Source organism: Camelus dromedarius, chromosome 3, assembly GCF_036321535.1.
Source record: "Camelus dromedarius isolate mCamDro1 chromosome 3, mCamDro1.pat, whole genome shotgun sequence".
In the NCBI taxonomy this organism is placed as follows: Eukaryota; Metazoa; Chordata; class Mammalia; order Artiodactyla; family Camelidae; genus Camelus; species Camelus dromedarius.
The window spans coordinates 29,824,723-29,842,818 of record NC_087438.1 but is presented as its reverse complement, the minus strand read 5'-3'; the positions used below and the strand labels follow the sequence as shown (position 1 = coordinate 29,842,818).

General features: G+C 41.6%; 1 protein-coding gene across 3 annotated transcripts in view; it reads right to left on the bottom strand.

The window, feature by feature from the left end:
• The window catches only part of GHR (growth hormone receptor), a 238,355-nt gene that overhangs the window by 18,980 nt on the left and 201,279 nt on the right, over positions 1-18,096 (bottom strand). For all 3 annotated transcript variants that reach the window (XM_011000802.3, XM_031444530.2, XM_064480357.1), the window contains exon 4: positions 6,837-6,966. In XM_011000802.3, the coding sequence (XP_010999104.3) occupies positions 6,837-6,966 (130 nt within the window). The remainder of the gene's footprint in view (positions 1-6,836; positions 6,967-18,096) is intronic.

The window sequence follows — 18,096 nt, the reverse complement described above, 5'->3', positions numbered from 1 at the left end:
CACTGTATCTGGTACTAGCGCTGTGTGGATATAATTAATAAGAGCTGACCTCTACCTTCAGGCTAGAAGGTGACTCAGAAATTACCGCCTGAGTGCTTTCTTTTTTGGTCCGACCATCGATACTTATAAGCATTGCTTGTCTATAAAACACTGTGCAAGATATTATGGGGGACTCATGTGTGTCTGAGGACTTACTCCTGCCTTGGGGGAGTGACTGATATACCGTCTTACAAAGCAGCGTGGGTAAGCGTTCACAGACAGTGCTCATGAGGCTCCTTTGGAGTTAGAAGAAGGAATAATTGCTCTGGTTATTCTTGGAAAGCTTCAACGTGGAGGTGGTGTTTTTAGCAATCATTCAAAGTTTACCAGATGGCAATAGGGAAACGAAAGGGGGGGGGGGAACAGAAGGCAATGGAATAATTGGGAAAGACTTTCTTAAATTAGAATTGCTACTTAGGTGGGGTAATGCACTGTTCACTTACTATTCACAAGGCTATCAGCCAAGAAGGGGGGTTATAAGTCAAGGAGACAAAAAGCTAGGTAACTTGTGGCTGAAGGAGAAGGTAGGAATGAACTTGTGCAGGCTGAGGTGCTTGGGGCTGGCAGGCCAGACCCTGGATGTGCGTGAGCATCGCCCTGGGGGCTGGGCCGCAGTGGGCAGCAAGGACCCCACAGGCTGTGGGAAGGCAGGGACTGGAAGGAAGGGATGAGGAGCTGGGAGAAGACACACGTTTCCTTCTTTACAGCTGTTTCCCACGCTGGTCTGTTTGGCACTAGTAGGAAACTTGTGTAATATCAGGGGGTCCTTGAGACAGCTGCTCATCAGCTGTTGGAAAGAACTTGGGATTAACACAGACAGTGGACTGTTGCTTAATTTCTGGTTGAGATCCTTCTAAGCTGCATACCCTTGGATGACAGGGAGCGTCATCCCTGATGGGAAAATTAAGTGCATAGAAGGTAGAAGAAAGGATAAATTGTATGTATGTGTGTGTGTTTAGAATAATAGGAAAAAGGTTAAAAACTATGGATAGGTGGGTCAGTGAACTACTGTATGGTTTATTTTATCTTGACTTTCAAACTAAAATAAGAGTATATTAAAGAGAATGATTTGACAAGATTGCCCAGGGAAGGAGGCTTTCATATGAGTAGAGGAGACGGCAAATATATTTAGCATGACTGACAGTCCTCAAGTTAGTATTAGAACATTCTGAAGATGCAGGCCAGTGCTTAGCAGGCCTGAATTCGTAACAGGGACGTTAGCTCTGTGTATTTCACAGTTTCTCAGCTTGGACTTGTCAGCACCCTACTCCCCCATGAGGACTATATGAAAAATGCTGTTCAGATGATCCCCAACCCATTAGCTCCACGGAACAAACAACTTAAAGCACTCATCTTAAGCACATCTGGAAGAGTTAGTTCAAAACACAACTCCCACCCGCTGCACCCCAACTGAAGTTGAATTTTATTTTAGATGCATATTGAGTGCTTATTTTTAACTATTAAATTTAGACCAAAAACCAAATGGACGCACAAAGCAGATACTCTGTAACCTGCCTTCACTGGGTTGAATTTTTCTACAGATGACCAAAGCTAGTTGATGGAAGCCACTCCCTTTTATTCCCAAGACTTAGGTGTTTTAGGTTTGCTCCTAGACTGGCTTGTGAAATAGAGGTAAGAACTGTAGAAAGAACATATCAATAAAAATCAGAATAGGGGAGTGGGAATAGCTCAGTGGTAGAGTGCATGCTGAGCATGCACGAGGTCCTGGATTCAATCCCCAGGACCTCCATTAAAAAATATCAGAATAAAGAGCAGAACAAATGCTTTCTACCTAAAGGTAACCAGCTGGGAGAGAGGTCAAAAAAAATATATAATTTACGTTTTAAGGGCAACTATTTTCATTACCTGCATACCACATGTTTTAGGCTTAAAATTTAACATATTCCTTAGATAAAAGAAAAGAAAGTTAACAATGCTCTTTCTCCTTTCTAATTTCCCCTGTAACCTTGCATGGGAAATAAACTTTCTTTTCAAAAGCCAGGATAATTTGTTGAGGGGGGACAGGGTGGGGAGATAGCAGAGGTTGGGAGGGGGATACAGCACTCAGGACCTAGCCTTCACATACAAGCTTCTATGAAGACAAGGCATGTGCAGGCAAGGAGCTGACAGCAGAGCACCCCGACAGGCTCCCAGAACCCCTTTTTTGCCAGGTCTGTGATGTGCATTCCTGCTGAGTCCCCTCCAAGCTCAGAGGCTGAATCTGGCACGGTCTCCGTTACAGGGTGGCAGAGACTGTTCTGAGTTGGCTGCCTCTTATCCCAGCTCACCTGGCTGGGAGCAGAGCCAGCCCAGCCTGCAGCTGCCCCTGGGCCCGTCCTGTTGACAGGCTGACGCGTTTAGATTTCCTTGTGCTTTAGCTTCGAAGGCCAGGCTGGGAATACATGCACCCCCACCCCATCCCTCCGTCTGAAGGTTCTGGATGACATCATGTCACTATTTTATTTGTGTGTCAGGGATGGGGAGTCATGATTCTATAGTTCCAGAAGTTGCCTTCTGGGAACTGAATTCTAAGAAACAATGACAAGAGGCAGAAAGTGCATTTGTATTTTCCTCTTTGTTTAAGTGGGTAATGCAGAGCCAGCACATTTGTACTCCGGAGCAGTCGTGATGCTGTGTGTTCCTGATACTTCTAATCCCCTCGGATCTACCCTTCCCAGATAAACCGGGCTGAGTGCACATGCTACTTGGCTAAGATACTCAAAACAGTTAGATGCTTATAGAGAAAACACAAAACACTGATTTTGCCAGTTGGGTTGGCCTTAATTGTGAGTTTGTTCTTAAGGGGTTTAAGGATGTGACAATTTCCTCCCCTGGGATCCCAAATTCTACTAGGGCAAAAATTAACGACATCCTTCAGAATACGTCTGATACTCTCCCTCACTTGGCATCTCTGTTAGCACAGAGCTGACTTTGAACTAGGGATGCTGAAAGGCCTGGGCTGTGCAGAGAAAGCCTGGAGGCAAAAGGGTACAGCCCTAGTGCATGAGAGAAGGGCCAAATATATATCTGTGAAGGCTTTATCCTTTTGGGTTTATGTATTTTTGCTTAGGTTCAAATTTGGAGACTATTAAGGTGGTGAACATCTGTTTTCATAAAGTGGGCCCAACTCCGCTATTTCTCTCTTCAGTTTCGTTAATTGTGCCTGTGCAAATAACTTATTTTGTTTTTATGGAGTTGGCTTTCCAAGTCGCTGAAGCTAAAGTAGGAAAATTGAATCTACTAAATCACTCTTCATTTTGAAAAAGGAAGGGGGCAGGGGACAGCCATTCAAGGAATAATACAGCAATTAACATCAAAATGGTGAAAGATTCAACTCCCAGTAGGCCTTGAGGCTCAAGATAGTGGGGGATTTGACTTCTGGTAGATCTTGAGCTTCATTATATGCCCATTGTAATACATTAGCATGGTGAATAGCACGCCCACAAGCACCATGACAGTCCCCAGGCTAGCCACAAAAGGTCAAAGAGTGGGAACCAACTTCCTGGGAATCCCAGCCCCTTCCCCAGGTTAGTTAGACTGGTCCTTCCACTTATTAGCATATGAAGCTACCAAGCCCATAAAAAGTGGCAACGTGGTGCCTTGTGTCGGCTGTCTCTCTCTTCCTCCCTCCTCTTTGGAGACGGCCTGCACTCTGTCTATGGAGTGTGTACCTACTTTCACTCTAATCTGAGCACGCAACCCCCACACCTCGTGGCCTTTCTCTTGCCTCTCAATATATCTCTCTAAGTAAATCTACCTTTACTCAACTGTGGCTCGCTCTTTCCTGCACAAAGCCCACACTTGGCGGGGCACATCCCAGGGTCTCAACTCAGGCCTGGGACACGGCCCTCCTCACGCCCCACATCCGTTTTTCCTGCATTATCTCAACAATCAATTCAGTATATACTCAAGTGTTACCAAACGTTTTAGCTTCCTGTCCAAATGTATTTATACAAATCAGCTTTGTCTACTGGCCCCTACCTCTCTGCAGTATCAGCCCTACTGGGAAAAAAAAAGTGTATTTAGTGCCCAACCATCTCATCTTTGTGTGCCTTTTGGGAGACATCCAAGAGACCCCTCACAACCCTAGAAGGTGAGTCAGGCTAGTCCTGGATGCTGACTCAAAGTATGTATTTGCGAATTAAGCACCCAACTCTGCATTAAAAAATGGTCTTAAAGCATACCAATAATTATAAGCAGTAAAGAATCAAAAATTACTTTTGTAGCTCAGGAATTGGAATTTTACATTATCATTATTTTAAATTATCATCAAACTGCAAATAATAATAGCAGCAACCACTTATTCAGTGCTTAGTGTGTGCCAAGCACTGTGATAAGTATTGTCAAGTATTAGTTAATAAAATCCTCACAAGAAGCCACGTGGCAAGGTCTGTTATCTCCATTTTGCAAAGGAGGTGGCTGAGTTGTGGACAGACTGACTAATTTGCCCGGCACTACTCTGTGAGCAAGGGTGGGAGCTGGGCTGAAATGTAGGTTGGTTGGCCCTGAGCTCATGCCCTGAACTGCCTGAGGCATTTTCCTTTTCTTTCCCTGCTCCTCTGGAGGGCAAACAGTATCATCCTTGGACTGATGACCACCATCTGCCTGGGAGAAGGGTCTCCACTAATTTTGCATCTTGGTTTAGGCCTTCCCTGGGGGTTGGGTGGAAAAGAGGAGAGGATAGAGTGTGTGAGCCTAAAATTTTAAAAAGGAAAAAGGTACAACATAAGAGTAAACAGAAATGGAGGTAACGCCAGGTGAGGGGTAAGAAATCTATGACTTGGGTAGGGATTATGTTTTTGTTTTTGTTTTTTTTGTTTTTTTTGTTTTTTTAACATTTTTAAATTGAGTTATAGTCATTTGGGTAGGGATTATGTTGACAGATCATAACTGAGCAGGACCCTAAGGGGCTTTCCCCAGACAGATCCCTCCCCCATGTCCTCTGCACTAGCGCCTCTCCAAAGTACCTGGTAATAGTATCTGACGCATGTTTCCTGTGTTGTTTTATAGATGCCAAAACCTCCACCAAATGGAATAAATTAACTACTTGATGACCATGAGCATGGAGCCCACAGACCTAATGGAGCCTAAGGATTGATAATGTTAACCCCTGTGACACCACCCTGTTGCTTTACCATCAATCAATCAGATAACTGTGCACAGAGAATTGTGCACCAGCTGATCGCATGTCCTGGGACAGCCCTCCCTCACCTGGCCGTTAAAAATGCTTTGCTTCCTATGTCTGTGAGTCTGTTTCTCTTTTGTAGGTAAGTTCATCAGTGTCTTCTTTTTCCTTTCTTTCTTCCTATTTTTTTTAGATTCCTCATAAAAGTGATATCATATGGTATTTTTCTTTCTTTTCCTGGCTTACATCACTTAGAATGATGACTGAAAGGGGGTGGGAAGGGATAAATTGGGAATTTAAGAATTGCTAATGTTAACTACTATATATAAAATACATAAAAAAACAAATTTCTTCTGTAAAGCACAGGGAACTATATTCAATATCTTGTAGTAACCTATAATGAAAAAGAATATGAAAATGAATATATCTATGTATATGTATATGTGTGAAACATTATGCTGTACACCAGAAATTGACACATTGTAACTGACTATACTGAGGAGTTCAGGCTTTCTGAACACTAGCTGCCCCGGACTCCTTGCCTGGCAGTGCCCTACAATAACCGCTGCACTTTCCTTCACCACCACGTGGTGTCAGTAGATTGGATTTATTACATGCAGGTGAATGGACCCGCATTTGGTTCAGGAACAAGACCTTTGTTTCATCCTTCCCCTGTTATTTTACAGGACCACTCATAAAAATGGAAGAGAGCAGTATTACAGTCCCTAATTGAATGTGATCAATGTAACAGGAACACAGTCTATTTTCTACGTAGAAACCAAACAGCCTTTTAAAACACACATTTAAAAAAAAAAAAAAAAAAGCCCCATTGCTTCCCACCACAGAGAAAGTAGGCCTGGACATGGCTGGTGGGGCTCATCTGGGTCTGGCCCCAGCTAATCCTCTGACTTCTCCTGTCGCCCTCCCTGCCTTCCACTTTGTACCATCCATGCCAGCCTCCTGCTTTCCTCACACCTGCCCAGTCAGCCTCAGGGCCTTTGCACTTGCAGTTTCCTCTGTCTGGACAGCCTTTCCCCCAGATCTTCATGTGGCCTCGCTCATCTCATTTGTGTCTCTGCTATAACACACCACAGAGAGAGGCCTCCTAGGACCTCCTCATTTAAGATCTCTCCTGAGCTCCCTACACACACTCACACGTGCTCACTCTCGTGTTCACGCTTTCATTGCTCACGTATATTACACATAACCACACCCCCCCGACACCTTCACATGTTTTCACACATATGCACACTCACCTGCTTTCCCACATCCACGCATATTCACGCTTGCACTCACATTTTCACACACTCGCTCTCATGCACACGTATACGCTCACGCAGTGCTAGCACACTTTATTCTCTTCCTGGCTTTACTTTTCTTAATAACTCATTACCAGCTGACTTAATTTTTTTTTGTCTGCCTCCCCTGACCCCCACTGGAAACAAGCTTCCATGAGACCAGGGACTCTATATTTTTGTAATCACTGCCAGATCTCCAGTGCCTAAAATAGTACCCAACATACAGTAAGGGCTTAATTAATATTTTTTGGGATAAATGAATGAATGAATACATTTAGGTCATCAAAATAGATCATTCCCATTCCTACCACTGCAGGTGACTCAGTGCGTTTTAATCAGAAAAATCCATGGAGAGAAAAGTCAAAAGGCTGTACCTTCTAATATAGAACAGCTGTATGGATCCTGGGCTCTGTAAACCATGATGAACCCCATCTGTCCAGTGGCATGAAAAAGTCTCTAGTTCAGGTGAACGGCACTTGGTGAATTTAGGCTTCCCGGAAGAATCTGCAGAATAAAAAGAAAAGGCGAGGCATGAAATCAGGAGGGTAATGGATGGTCCCAATGAAACAGGTATGTAAAGAGATAAAGAAGAACCACTTCTTTTTTCCTGGGTCACAGCTTCAGAGCTGCTGTTTGCCAGTTATTTCCCTGTCAGCCTTTGACTGCAGGGATAAACATTTTGTTTTTATACCTTCCATGATTTCTTAGGGCCTGTTTAAGAAATCATGGCTAGAAATGAGGGTTTGGGTTCAGGCAGTGTTTTGTTTTTGGAGGGTGACCCCTGGAACTGGAAGTGAGGGAGACGGAGAGAAGGATGGGGAGGGGAGAACAGTGAACAGAGTGTGTGCTATTCAGCTGGGGCCCAACCCCACAGAGGTCCCTCCTGTAAGCTGTGAAGAGTGTGTCTTCCCAGTGTCCTCGACCAGGATGGGAGGCCAGGGTGTTTAGCCACCAACTCCCAACACCCACTGGTTGAGGGCTGCCCTGGAGGTGTTCATGCACATGAACTTCTAGGCTGCATGTACATATGAGCTGAGGGACCTCGCCTGACTTCTGAGACCCTGAGCAGGCACCTGATGCTGGCAACTGCCCATCACGGATGGCTACATTGGCATCAGGCGGCCCAAAGGGATGTGGCATGGGGACCACAGCATCCCCGACAGGGCCTTTTCTCTTTTTACAGATTTTTGATAAAAAGTCATGTATGTTTGCATTCTTTTAAAAGATCCATCTGGCAAATTCATTAAATAGATACCTACTTTAAACAATGTATGCATATATGTGTACCCATTCCAATCTGGGAGGCGGAGGAAGCCTTCTAGGTGCGAGGATGTTAGCCAAACCCCTCTGCATGTATGAAATCTGCAGCTCTGAATGTGCAGCAGACACGTCTGAGGCAAAGCCTATTTGTGTGTGTCAGTTTTCTTTGTTATTCTGACTTCCACGGTCATTTTGGAGATGGTGGTTGGTGTTTACAACCCCCTCTGAGAGCACTGAAGCACAGTAGCCTGTGTGATCTATTATAAATGAGAAACGTGTGTGTTCTGCTGGGCAAGCACCTATGATACAGCAGAGTTCCTGGAAAAGTTCCTTCTCCCATCAGCTGAAGCACTGGAAATGCTATTTTTAGATCCTTCCAGAAAATCAGTGCTAAATAAATATTTAAACCGCAACTAACCTGCTTTAATGCCTGCAGGGTTGAGGAAAGTATTGCCCATTCTGACTGTTCTGCACAGAATGCAAGAGGAGGAAATGCACTGGATTTCAAATGGAGAGCTTTGTGTTCTGGTTCTGGCTCTGATACTACATAGCCTTGAACTTCTCAAGTCATTTGTCAGTTTCCTCAACAGAGAGGCAGGAATAGATGAGGTCCAAGGTACTTTACAAACTTCACTTTTACAATTAAGTGACATATACAATCATTAATAACAATGTGCAGAACCAAAACAATTTTGGCTTGAGCTGAAACAGCCAGAGGACACCAAGTGCAAACATCATTTGGGTTCCTATACTCCCTGTGCAGTAAGCTTGCCACATCATGGCAAGAATAATGAACCTGACCCAAAAACTTGAAACATGAAGGGGGAAAAAATACTTTGCTAGCTGGAGGAAAAAATCTTAAAAAAAGAATTGATTTAAAACACATGTTGCTTGCTTAAACTTACTATTCTTGTTTATTCTGTTTCCTTTTAACTCCAGATGTATAGAAAGCCTCACATTATTTTCCATTTTAAATAAGAAATAGGAAATTGATGGTTGTGGTGCTAACGTGACAAAGCGCCCACAGAGGAACCCTGATGCCGTGATGCAGACGCAGCGCAGCAAAGCTACTTTTTCCTTTGTCTCTTTTATATCTGTCTTTCATTGCTTGCCTTCCTTTCGCGACCTGCCTCCTTTCTTTCTCTTTCCTTGCACCCTCCTTCTTTCCTTCCTTCTTTCTTCCTGTTATGGCTGGTTCTGTGTGGTTAGGTGCTGTAGCAGACAGCCTCTCAGATGGTCGCAAGGATCCCTGCCCCCTGTTATCCACAAACTTTCCTTCCCTTGAGTAACTTGTCTCAAACCTATGGAATATGACAGCATTGAGGGGAATGTCACACCTGTGATTAGATTACAAAAGACTGACTTCTGTCTTGCTAGCAGACTTAGTTTCTGGCTGGATTTGCTGAAGCAAGCTGCCATGTTGGTGAGAACCACATGGCAAAGAACTGAGGGTGGCCTCTGGTCCACAACCAGCAAGAAGATGAGGCCCTCAGTCTAATGACTGAGAACTGAAAGAACTAAATCCTGGAAAACAACCACATGGTGAGCACAAAAGCTGACCCTTCCCCAGTCCAGACTTCAGATGGGACCATGGTCCTAGCCGGCACTGTGATTGCAGCCTTGTGAGAGAATCTGAAACAGAGGACCCGGCTGATGGGTTAATTTGGAGGAAGGATAGGAAACAATATTAACTATAAAAATATGTGAATGCTGTTGACATACAATAAGCAAACTCTGTTTAAGAAAGACATAAACCAATAGATAAAGATTATACCGTATAGCACAGGGAAATGTACACAAGATCTTATGGTAGCTCACAGAGAAAAAAATGAGACAATGATATATGTTCATGTATAACTGAAAAATTGTGCTCTACACTGTAATTTGACACAACATTGTAAAATGATTATAAATCAATAAAAAATGTTAAAAAATATAAATGCTCCCAATTTAATGGAGAGTCAAATTTTGACTGAAAGTGTTGAGTTTAAAAGGCATGATAATACTTGTCAGCAGTGACGTGTGTGATAATTTAAGTTAACAAAACAAAAATGTGGTAGTATGAAACTGAGAAGAATTGGCTTTTTGTTATTTTGAATGAGTTGTAGAAGACTACAAGCTAAGAACTGAACAATCAATAAAAATTTAAGAAAGTGAAAAAAAAAAAAGACATAAACCACTTTTCTTAGCAAATGGAATATGTCAAAATGTCGGTGGGGAAGTGGGTAACTCATTTTTTGGAGGAAGAAGAACTGTAGTATAGCTGGCTGCTTCTCTCCTTCTCACTCACCTCCCCTTTGGCAAATACCACTGTGGCCAAAGACATCCAACATTCCTTAAGCCCAGCTCCTTAGAGTCATCCTGAGGTTTTCCAAGTCTGAGAGGTACTAGCCTAACTTTAAAATGAACACCCCTCTATAATGTCTGAAAATCCCAGTAGAAATTTGTTTTGTATTTCACTATGAAGACAGCAAATGGTTACCATACACTCTCAGGTCCTCTCTGACGAGCTGCACACACATAGTCATTTCTAAGCTAGAAATACTTCTGGCTGTCTTGTCATTTTTTTTAGCCTAAACCTATAGACAGTGTAGTTCACCACTCATTTATAGCATCTTTTAAAAGAATGTTGCAATTGACAAGAGAAACCACCTTTGGCCCTAAATTAATTGTCACTAAGAGAAAATCAAGTGGTCCTGCATTCTGAAGAAATGTTACTATTAACACTGATCAGCATTCAAAAATCTTGACAATAGATTTGGGATTCATCTTTATTCTCTTTGGAGCCTTCATTTTAAAAATGAGGATTCTGACTTGTGGCCACATGTTAATTTTAGTTATTATCACCATGTTAGATGCAGCATGTTAAATATTACATCACGTTGAATACTTTACATATATAATCACCTTTAATACTGACAACAGCTCTAGAGGTGGGTATCATTTCCAGTTGGAAATGGATGAAACTGGAGTTTAGAGATGTTAAAAGAGTTCTCCGTGTTGGGATTAATACACAAATCTGTGTGATTTCATCTCAACTCTTAGCACTAGCAAAAAATAGTAGCTTTTATGTTAGACAAGTCTCTCTTGCTTCTCAAAAAATTCTCAGACAAGCTCAGATGGGTTCTTAATTCAACTCTCACCTATCAGTAGCCTGGTGAGCCCTAAGAGTGGCATTTCCTAACTGACTGCACATTGGAATCAACTGAGGAGCTTTACAAAACACCGATGGCTTCCTGCTTCGCTGTCCAGTGGCTCTCCCCTTGGAGGAAGATGACCTCCCCAGGCTGGACACAGAGGGCGGACGTCAAGCAGCTGTACTGAATAGTCGTTTGCCTTCTCTCACCAGACGTGCTTTTCTACCCTCAACTCATGATGGAGCAGAAACAAAAACCAAATGAAATCACATACAAATTCCCAATGTGTGCTTGGGGTTTTGGGACTAGAAGAGAAGGAGGAAGAGGAACAACTGAAGTGGGAAGGGAAGGCTGGAAGGAGTCTTCGAAGGGAAAGGAGAACATTCTTCTGAGAGCACCAGTTTGGGGAGGGGAAGGCACTCAGCAACCACCTGACCTTAAATGTACATCCTCCACCATGCCCTGTTGTGTGGACTGTCTGCTGTCAACGATCCTGGACACTTGTCATCACCCTTGAACAGAGGCTGGGGACTTACTACCTTGTGATGAGACAGCCTGGCTCTCTGACAAAAGCATAACTGAACACAACCAGTTGAGAATTTCCTTTTCAGCTGGGCAGCGTAAACAAACAATAAGGAAAGGAAATAAAACAACAGTCCTTAATATGGTTAAAAATTAAACCTCGTAAGACATACTAAAGAAAACAATTGTATAGATAAGTGAACTTCATAAAGAAATAAATGGATTAACCTAGATGGCTGAACTGTATTTGAAAAGTGTTACCTCCTATTTTTTTGTAAAGGTAATTCAGCCTACACATTTACTTGGGCTTCCTGGGGACAAGGGTCTGTACTGAGGGGAACTGAGTTTTGCATGGTGCTTGTAAACATTCAGGTTGTGGGGAGAGAACCCCTTGCCCAGCTTGCTGCAGTCCTCCCTTCTGAAGCTCTGCTTTGAGGCCACGCATCCTTCTCCAAAGCACACTTGTTTCCAAAGCACTCTTTCATTTGAAGAGCTTCAGGAAAACAGGGATTCCTCAACTTAGAGCATCTAACACCCCCTTTCACTAAAGGTCTTGTCCTTGATGGATGCTGGCCTGTCAAAATACAGTAAAAAAAAAAAAAATCTGTAAGTGTTCTGGCTGATCATTATTGGCAAAAGTAACTGAACTGCCTTATAGATAATATAATGTCAAAGAGCACATTAAAAAAAATCTGGTAGTTCTTCCATGGAGAATTGCTTGTTTAGGTCCATAGGCACATGAAAAAATGTTCAATATCACTAATTATTAGAGAAATGCAAATCAAAACTACAATGAGGTATCACCTCACACTAGTCAGAATGGCCATCATTCAAAAATCCACAAATGACAAATGCTGGAGAGACTGTGGAGAAAAGGGAACCCTCCTACACTGCTGGTGGGAATGCAGTTTGGTACAGCCACTGTGGTAAACAGTATGGAGATTCCTCAAAAGACTAGGAATAGACTTACCATATGACCCAGGAATCCCACTCCTGGGCATATATCCAAGAAGAACCCTACTTCAAAATGACACCTGCACCCCAATGTTCATAGCAGCACTATTTACAACAGCCAAGATATGGAAACAGCCTAAATGTCCATCAACAGATGACTGGATAAAGAAGATGTGGTATATTTATACCATGGAATACTACTCAGCCATAAAAACCGACAACATAACACCATTTGCAGCAACATGGATGCACCTGGAGACTGTCATTCTAAGTGAAGTAAGCCAGAAAGAGAAAGAAAAATACCATATGAGATCACTCATATGTGGAATCTAAAAAAACCCAAAAAACAAAAACAAAGCACAAATACAAAACAGAAACAGACTCATAGACATAGAGTGCAAACTTGTGGTTGCCAGCGGGGCGGAGGGTGGGAAGAGACAGATGGGATTTCAAAATTGTAGAATAGATAAACAAGATTATACTGTGTAGCACAGGGAAATATACACAAGATTTTATGGTAGCTCACAGAGAAAAAAATGTCTCAATGAATATATATATGTTCATGTATAACTGAAAAATTGTGCTGTACACTGGAATTTGACACAACATTGTAAAATGATTATAAATCAATAAAAAATTAAAAAAATCTGGTAGGCTTTTTTTTTAAACTATGGAATTGCCAAGTGGTTATGAAATTGCAACTACTCAGTTTACACAGACTATTGGCAAAAAAGCTTTAAATTAATGTTGGAAATTGGCAAAGCATTTAATACAGAATTTTGCATTGGACGATACTGAATGTAAGGAATTCACCTTTACACTTGATTTCCTTTATGGATCTCTGTGGAACTGAGGAAGGTACAGCTGTAAAATCTTCCTCTTAGGCACGTACTGGCTTAGAGTTGAGGACACGATTTCACAAGATCTCCCCTAAACAGTTCCTTTCTTTTTAAAAATTATTTAAAATTAAACTCTAGTACACTTAAAAAAACAGATTGTTGGTGCATTTAAAACCTTGTAAGTTTGACTAAAACAAAGGCTTAGAGAACATGTCCAGTTACTTTAAGACGGATGTCAAATCAACTGAACTTTGCAGTGTCTTGAAAAAGTATTTGCAGCACACGTGGCCTGGCAGGGAATTTCACTGGATGCAGCCTCCATGGATGGCTCGTGTGTATAGCAACGTCAGGAAACAGAGCTGTGCGTGCAGTACAGTACTAGCATTTAAGCATTTATTTTTTCGCCAAAACTTGCTTTTTGTTTTATTTAGTTTTCATAGAACATTTTTATTATAAAATATATTGTATTTACTTCCCTTCTTAAATAGTTGTGGTTGAATATACCTAATCAGGGGCAATAATCAACCATCTTTCTCCCCTTTCCTTTCATCTCCAAAGCATTTATCTGGTGCATTTAGCTCACTCAGTGTTTTCACATTATGTCATTTAATTGTCTTGGACAGAGTGATCATATACTTCCCTATATGATCTAAGGTTTTTCTCTCTTCTTCCATCCATTCTCTCAAAACTAATGTGACTGCTAATAGGGCTTCTTGGGTGGAAAGGTGGGGGCACTATTTCCCGTGGTGTTCTTTTCTCCGGCTACTGAGGGGGATGTACCGAGGCAGGTGCAGCAATCCCAAGGTCCAACAGTGTAGCCTTCTGGACGATGGGAACGGGACCACCACCTCAAAGACACATGCTTGCTGCCCTGCAGGATAACTGACTTAGGAAACACAATTTCCATACTTTTGTTATTTTAAAAAAACGTATTTTGTACAGCATGGCTTTGAGATTTCAGAGAAACAATTAGCACTAAATTTGGTAAAATTTATTTTCTGTTTGGTTAAAGTAAGGGACATCCCAGATAATAATCCAATAGTTAAAATACAAAACAATAGGATGTGGAATAATTGGAACCTCTGTCAGGAATGTAAACTGGTATAGCCACTGGAGAAAAACAGCTTAGAAGTGCCGCAAAAGTTAAACACAGTCACCATATGACCCAGTGATCCTGCTCCTAGGTTTGTACCCAAGAGAACTGAGAACACTTGTTCATGCAAAAACTTGTACAAGTATGTTCATAAGCTGCATTATTCATGATAATAAAAAGGTAGAAAAACCCAAGCATTCATCAACTGATGAGTGAATAAACAAAATGTGGTATAATGATATAATAGAATCTTATTCGGCCATAAAAAGAAATAAGATACTGATATAAGCTACAACATGGATGAACCTCGAAAACGTTTTGCTAAGTGAAAGGAGCCAGTGAAATATGGGACACAAAGGGTCCCTTATTGCATTACTCCCTTGAAATAAATTCCAGAACAGGCAAATCTATAGAGACAGAAAATAGATTAGTAGTTGCCAGGGAATGAGAGGAAGGGAAACTGGGAGTCAATAGTCATGGGTGCAGGGTTTCATGTAGAAGTGATGGAAATGTTCTAGAATTAGACAGCAGTAATGGTTGCACAACATTGTGAATATATTAAAAACTACTTTAAAATGGTTAAAATGGCAAATTTTATATTACGTGAATTTTATCACAGTAAGACCATCTCTCTAAAATATATGAAGCAAGAAATTATACTTAAATTTACTACATACAATTTAATTTTTATTTCTTCTTATCCTCTATTGGACAGTCACTTTTTCAGTTAAAAAACCCCTATCATCAATTCAAGCATGCCACTGTCACAAAAACTGGGATTTTTAACACACTGCACAAAAGATCCTATTGGATTCCTTGGTCAAATGAAAAATGTCCTCAATGAAACTTAGCTGAAGCACTTGGGAATGAGGTTGTCAGGTTCTTTTTAATGAGATGATCCACATTCCTGAAAATCAGTAGCTGGCAGAGGGTCTACTGCCACAGTTAACAATAGTATGCTGGAATCCCCTGGGGAATTAGAAAAAAAATACTGATGCTTGAGTTCTGTCTTTTCAGATTCTATTTTAAATGGTAATTTATGCAAACACCAGTTTAGTCGTCTGGGCATTGGATTTTTAAAATCTCTGCAGTGATTTTTAAAATGTAGCAGAATTCAACAGCCACTAATTTCTATCATCCTTTCCCTTCTGAGCCCAGAAGGCATCCTGCTTGCTTCAACCACTGAAGCCTCTTGTCTGGTTCTCACAGGCAAGTTCTTCACCAGGAATGGGAGGAAAAAAGGATACGTGGGACTATTCTAATCCAAGCCTAAAAGTACAGCAGTGCTTCGCCAAAGTCAAATCTCTGTCACTGAAAAATAAGAACCTCCTTCAGTCTCGGAGGAGCCTTCTATGGCCAGAAGAAACCAACTGATGAATGAGGCTTTCTTTGCTCTGTCTTGTAATTTTACAGAGGCTGTTTAATTCTCACTGATGATGACATACTCTTTTATGTAATTTCTTTTCTACGGTTTGGAGTTTCAAATGCAATAAAACAAGGTCTTTTGTAATGAGCACACCAAAGCTTTTTAGTTTTAGGATTTACAGCCGCATTCAACACTCATTCATTCCTCTGTTCATTCATTCAACAAACAATCACGGAACACCTGTTTACATGCCAGGCTTCAGCTTATCAACATCACTTACTGAAGCAGTACATTCGGTCCAAGGATCATGATCCGCCAGATAGACTATTTTATACAAAGAGGCTGGGCCAGTTCCCTGAGAGAGAAGCAAACTGGCCATTCTTTCTTAATAACTTTTGCTCTGTGTACATTCTCTTGCTTGGTGGAATTACTCCCACCACATGTTTGAATTCCTAAGTCCATAGTCAGATTTTAAAAATGCTTCATGTACATATTTTTATTTCCATAAAAGAATGACCAAAATGACAACTGCAAAGATAAATATGCTATACACAGCCATGGCCTCCAAATGCAGGAACATAGGAACATTTTTCTATAAATACTTATAAATACACATATTTCTCAGGAACATAGCTTGTCATTTTTGTGTGTTTGTGTGGGTGTTAATTTTTAAAAGTATTATTACTGCAGTAAGGCAGCTGTGTCATGCTTCACACTTCTAAACCAAAGGTTCTTAACCAAGTTTGAGTTTTCTTCCCAACAGTCATTTCCTAGAGACGTATTTAATTGTCATGGCTGGGGGTGGGGTGATACTGGCATTTAGCAAGCAGAGGCCAGAGATGCTGTGAAACACCCTACAATGCACAGGACAGTCTCCACAACAAAGAATTATCTGGTCTAAAATGTGAATAATGCCCTCCTCCAAACAAATAATTAAACCCACTAAATTGCAATACAGTTCTCCAAAATTTAAACATGTACCCCAAATGAAAAAAGCTAACATAAAAATCTAAATCCACTATCTCCTTGCCCTTCTGAAAGTTTTTTCTGCTCAGCAAAGAAAAACATCTCACATTTTTAAGTCCTTTGGATTTTAAAGAGAATTTCACATAGACATACCATGTTTCAGTTAATCAGGAAACATCCATGCAGTACCTATGATGTATAACTTTCAGATGTTGCAGGAATTACAGAAATAACACGACACATGGATTCTGCCTTTGAAAAGCCGGAAGTAGTCTGGGAAATAATACACGTGCATACGAGAAGTAGCTAATAATAAAAGGTAGTTAAAATAAAGATAATAATTGCTTTAGGAAATCAAAGAAAGTTCTGATGACTAAGAGCTGAGGGTGGAGAGACAGAGGAAGGCTTCAAGGAGGAGTAAGGAGAGAATGATGAACTTATCCCCGTTTGCTGAGACGGAAAAGCGCTGACCTTGATCAGCAACCAAATGCCACTAGGGACAGATCTGGACACAAAGTTACATTTACTCTCGTACTTGCTGAATCAGAACCTGCATTCTAACAAGTTCCCAGGTTATCCAGATGCATATTAAGGACTGAGAAGCATTGACTTAAGGCATTTGACTGCCAGCAAAGGCCTCTTTCAAACTGGACCATGGCTCTCAACTTGGGCTGCACATTAAATTCACCTTCCAGAGATATAATTTAATTAGATTGGGCAACACCTTACACAATGTTATATGTCAATTACATCTTAAAAAAATTAACACTACTTTCAACGTATGGAGTTAAAAAAAAAGACTGGGGTGATGGCTGGGCATTGGTGCTTTTTTAAATGCCCCAGGTGACTCTAATGTGCAACCAGAGTTGAGAACCACTGAATTAGAACCATGGGCTTCTGTGTTAGATTAGTATAATAAATTCCTTAAGCAAGTACATTGAAAGGCCTGTGAGACGCCGAGTCCTGTGAAAAACAAACCAAATAAATATTAGCAAGGTAGACCAGCATGCACTGAACCTCTGGGGAGAACTAGATCAACCCCCATATAATAAGGATGTGGCGTGTGTCTGGGTTGGCTCTCGGGGTGGCAGGCAGTGTGGTGGACACCGCAAGGCCCTCCTGTGGGTGATATTCCTGAGGGTCTCCCAGGAAGATACCTCCTTAAATTCCACTGTGCAGAGCAGAAGCATATGCTCACAGCTGTGTTTCCAGGGGTTCTAAAGTTGCAGTTTCAAGCATATACGGCGGGTAGAGTGCAGCTGCCTTAATTCTGGGAGTCATGGAAAATCGTGTTGGATTTTGTGCCGTAGATCCTGGGAGCAGAGCCAGCTCCAGACTCCAGGACAGCCCTGTGTCAGTCCATACAGAGGAACAGCCACGCTTGCCTTTGTGGGAAACCACAACTTCTCAACAGAACGCATCATACCAACCCCTGGCATTGCTCCTTAGTGGATATCCTGAGTCCTCATAGTTCATTACTCACTCTTTCTGTTGTTC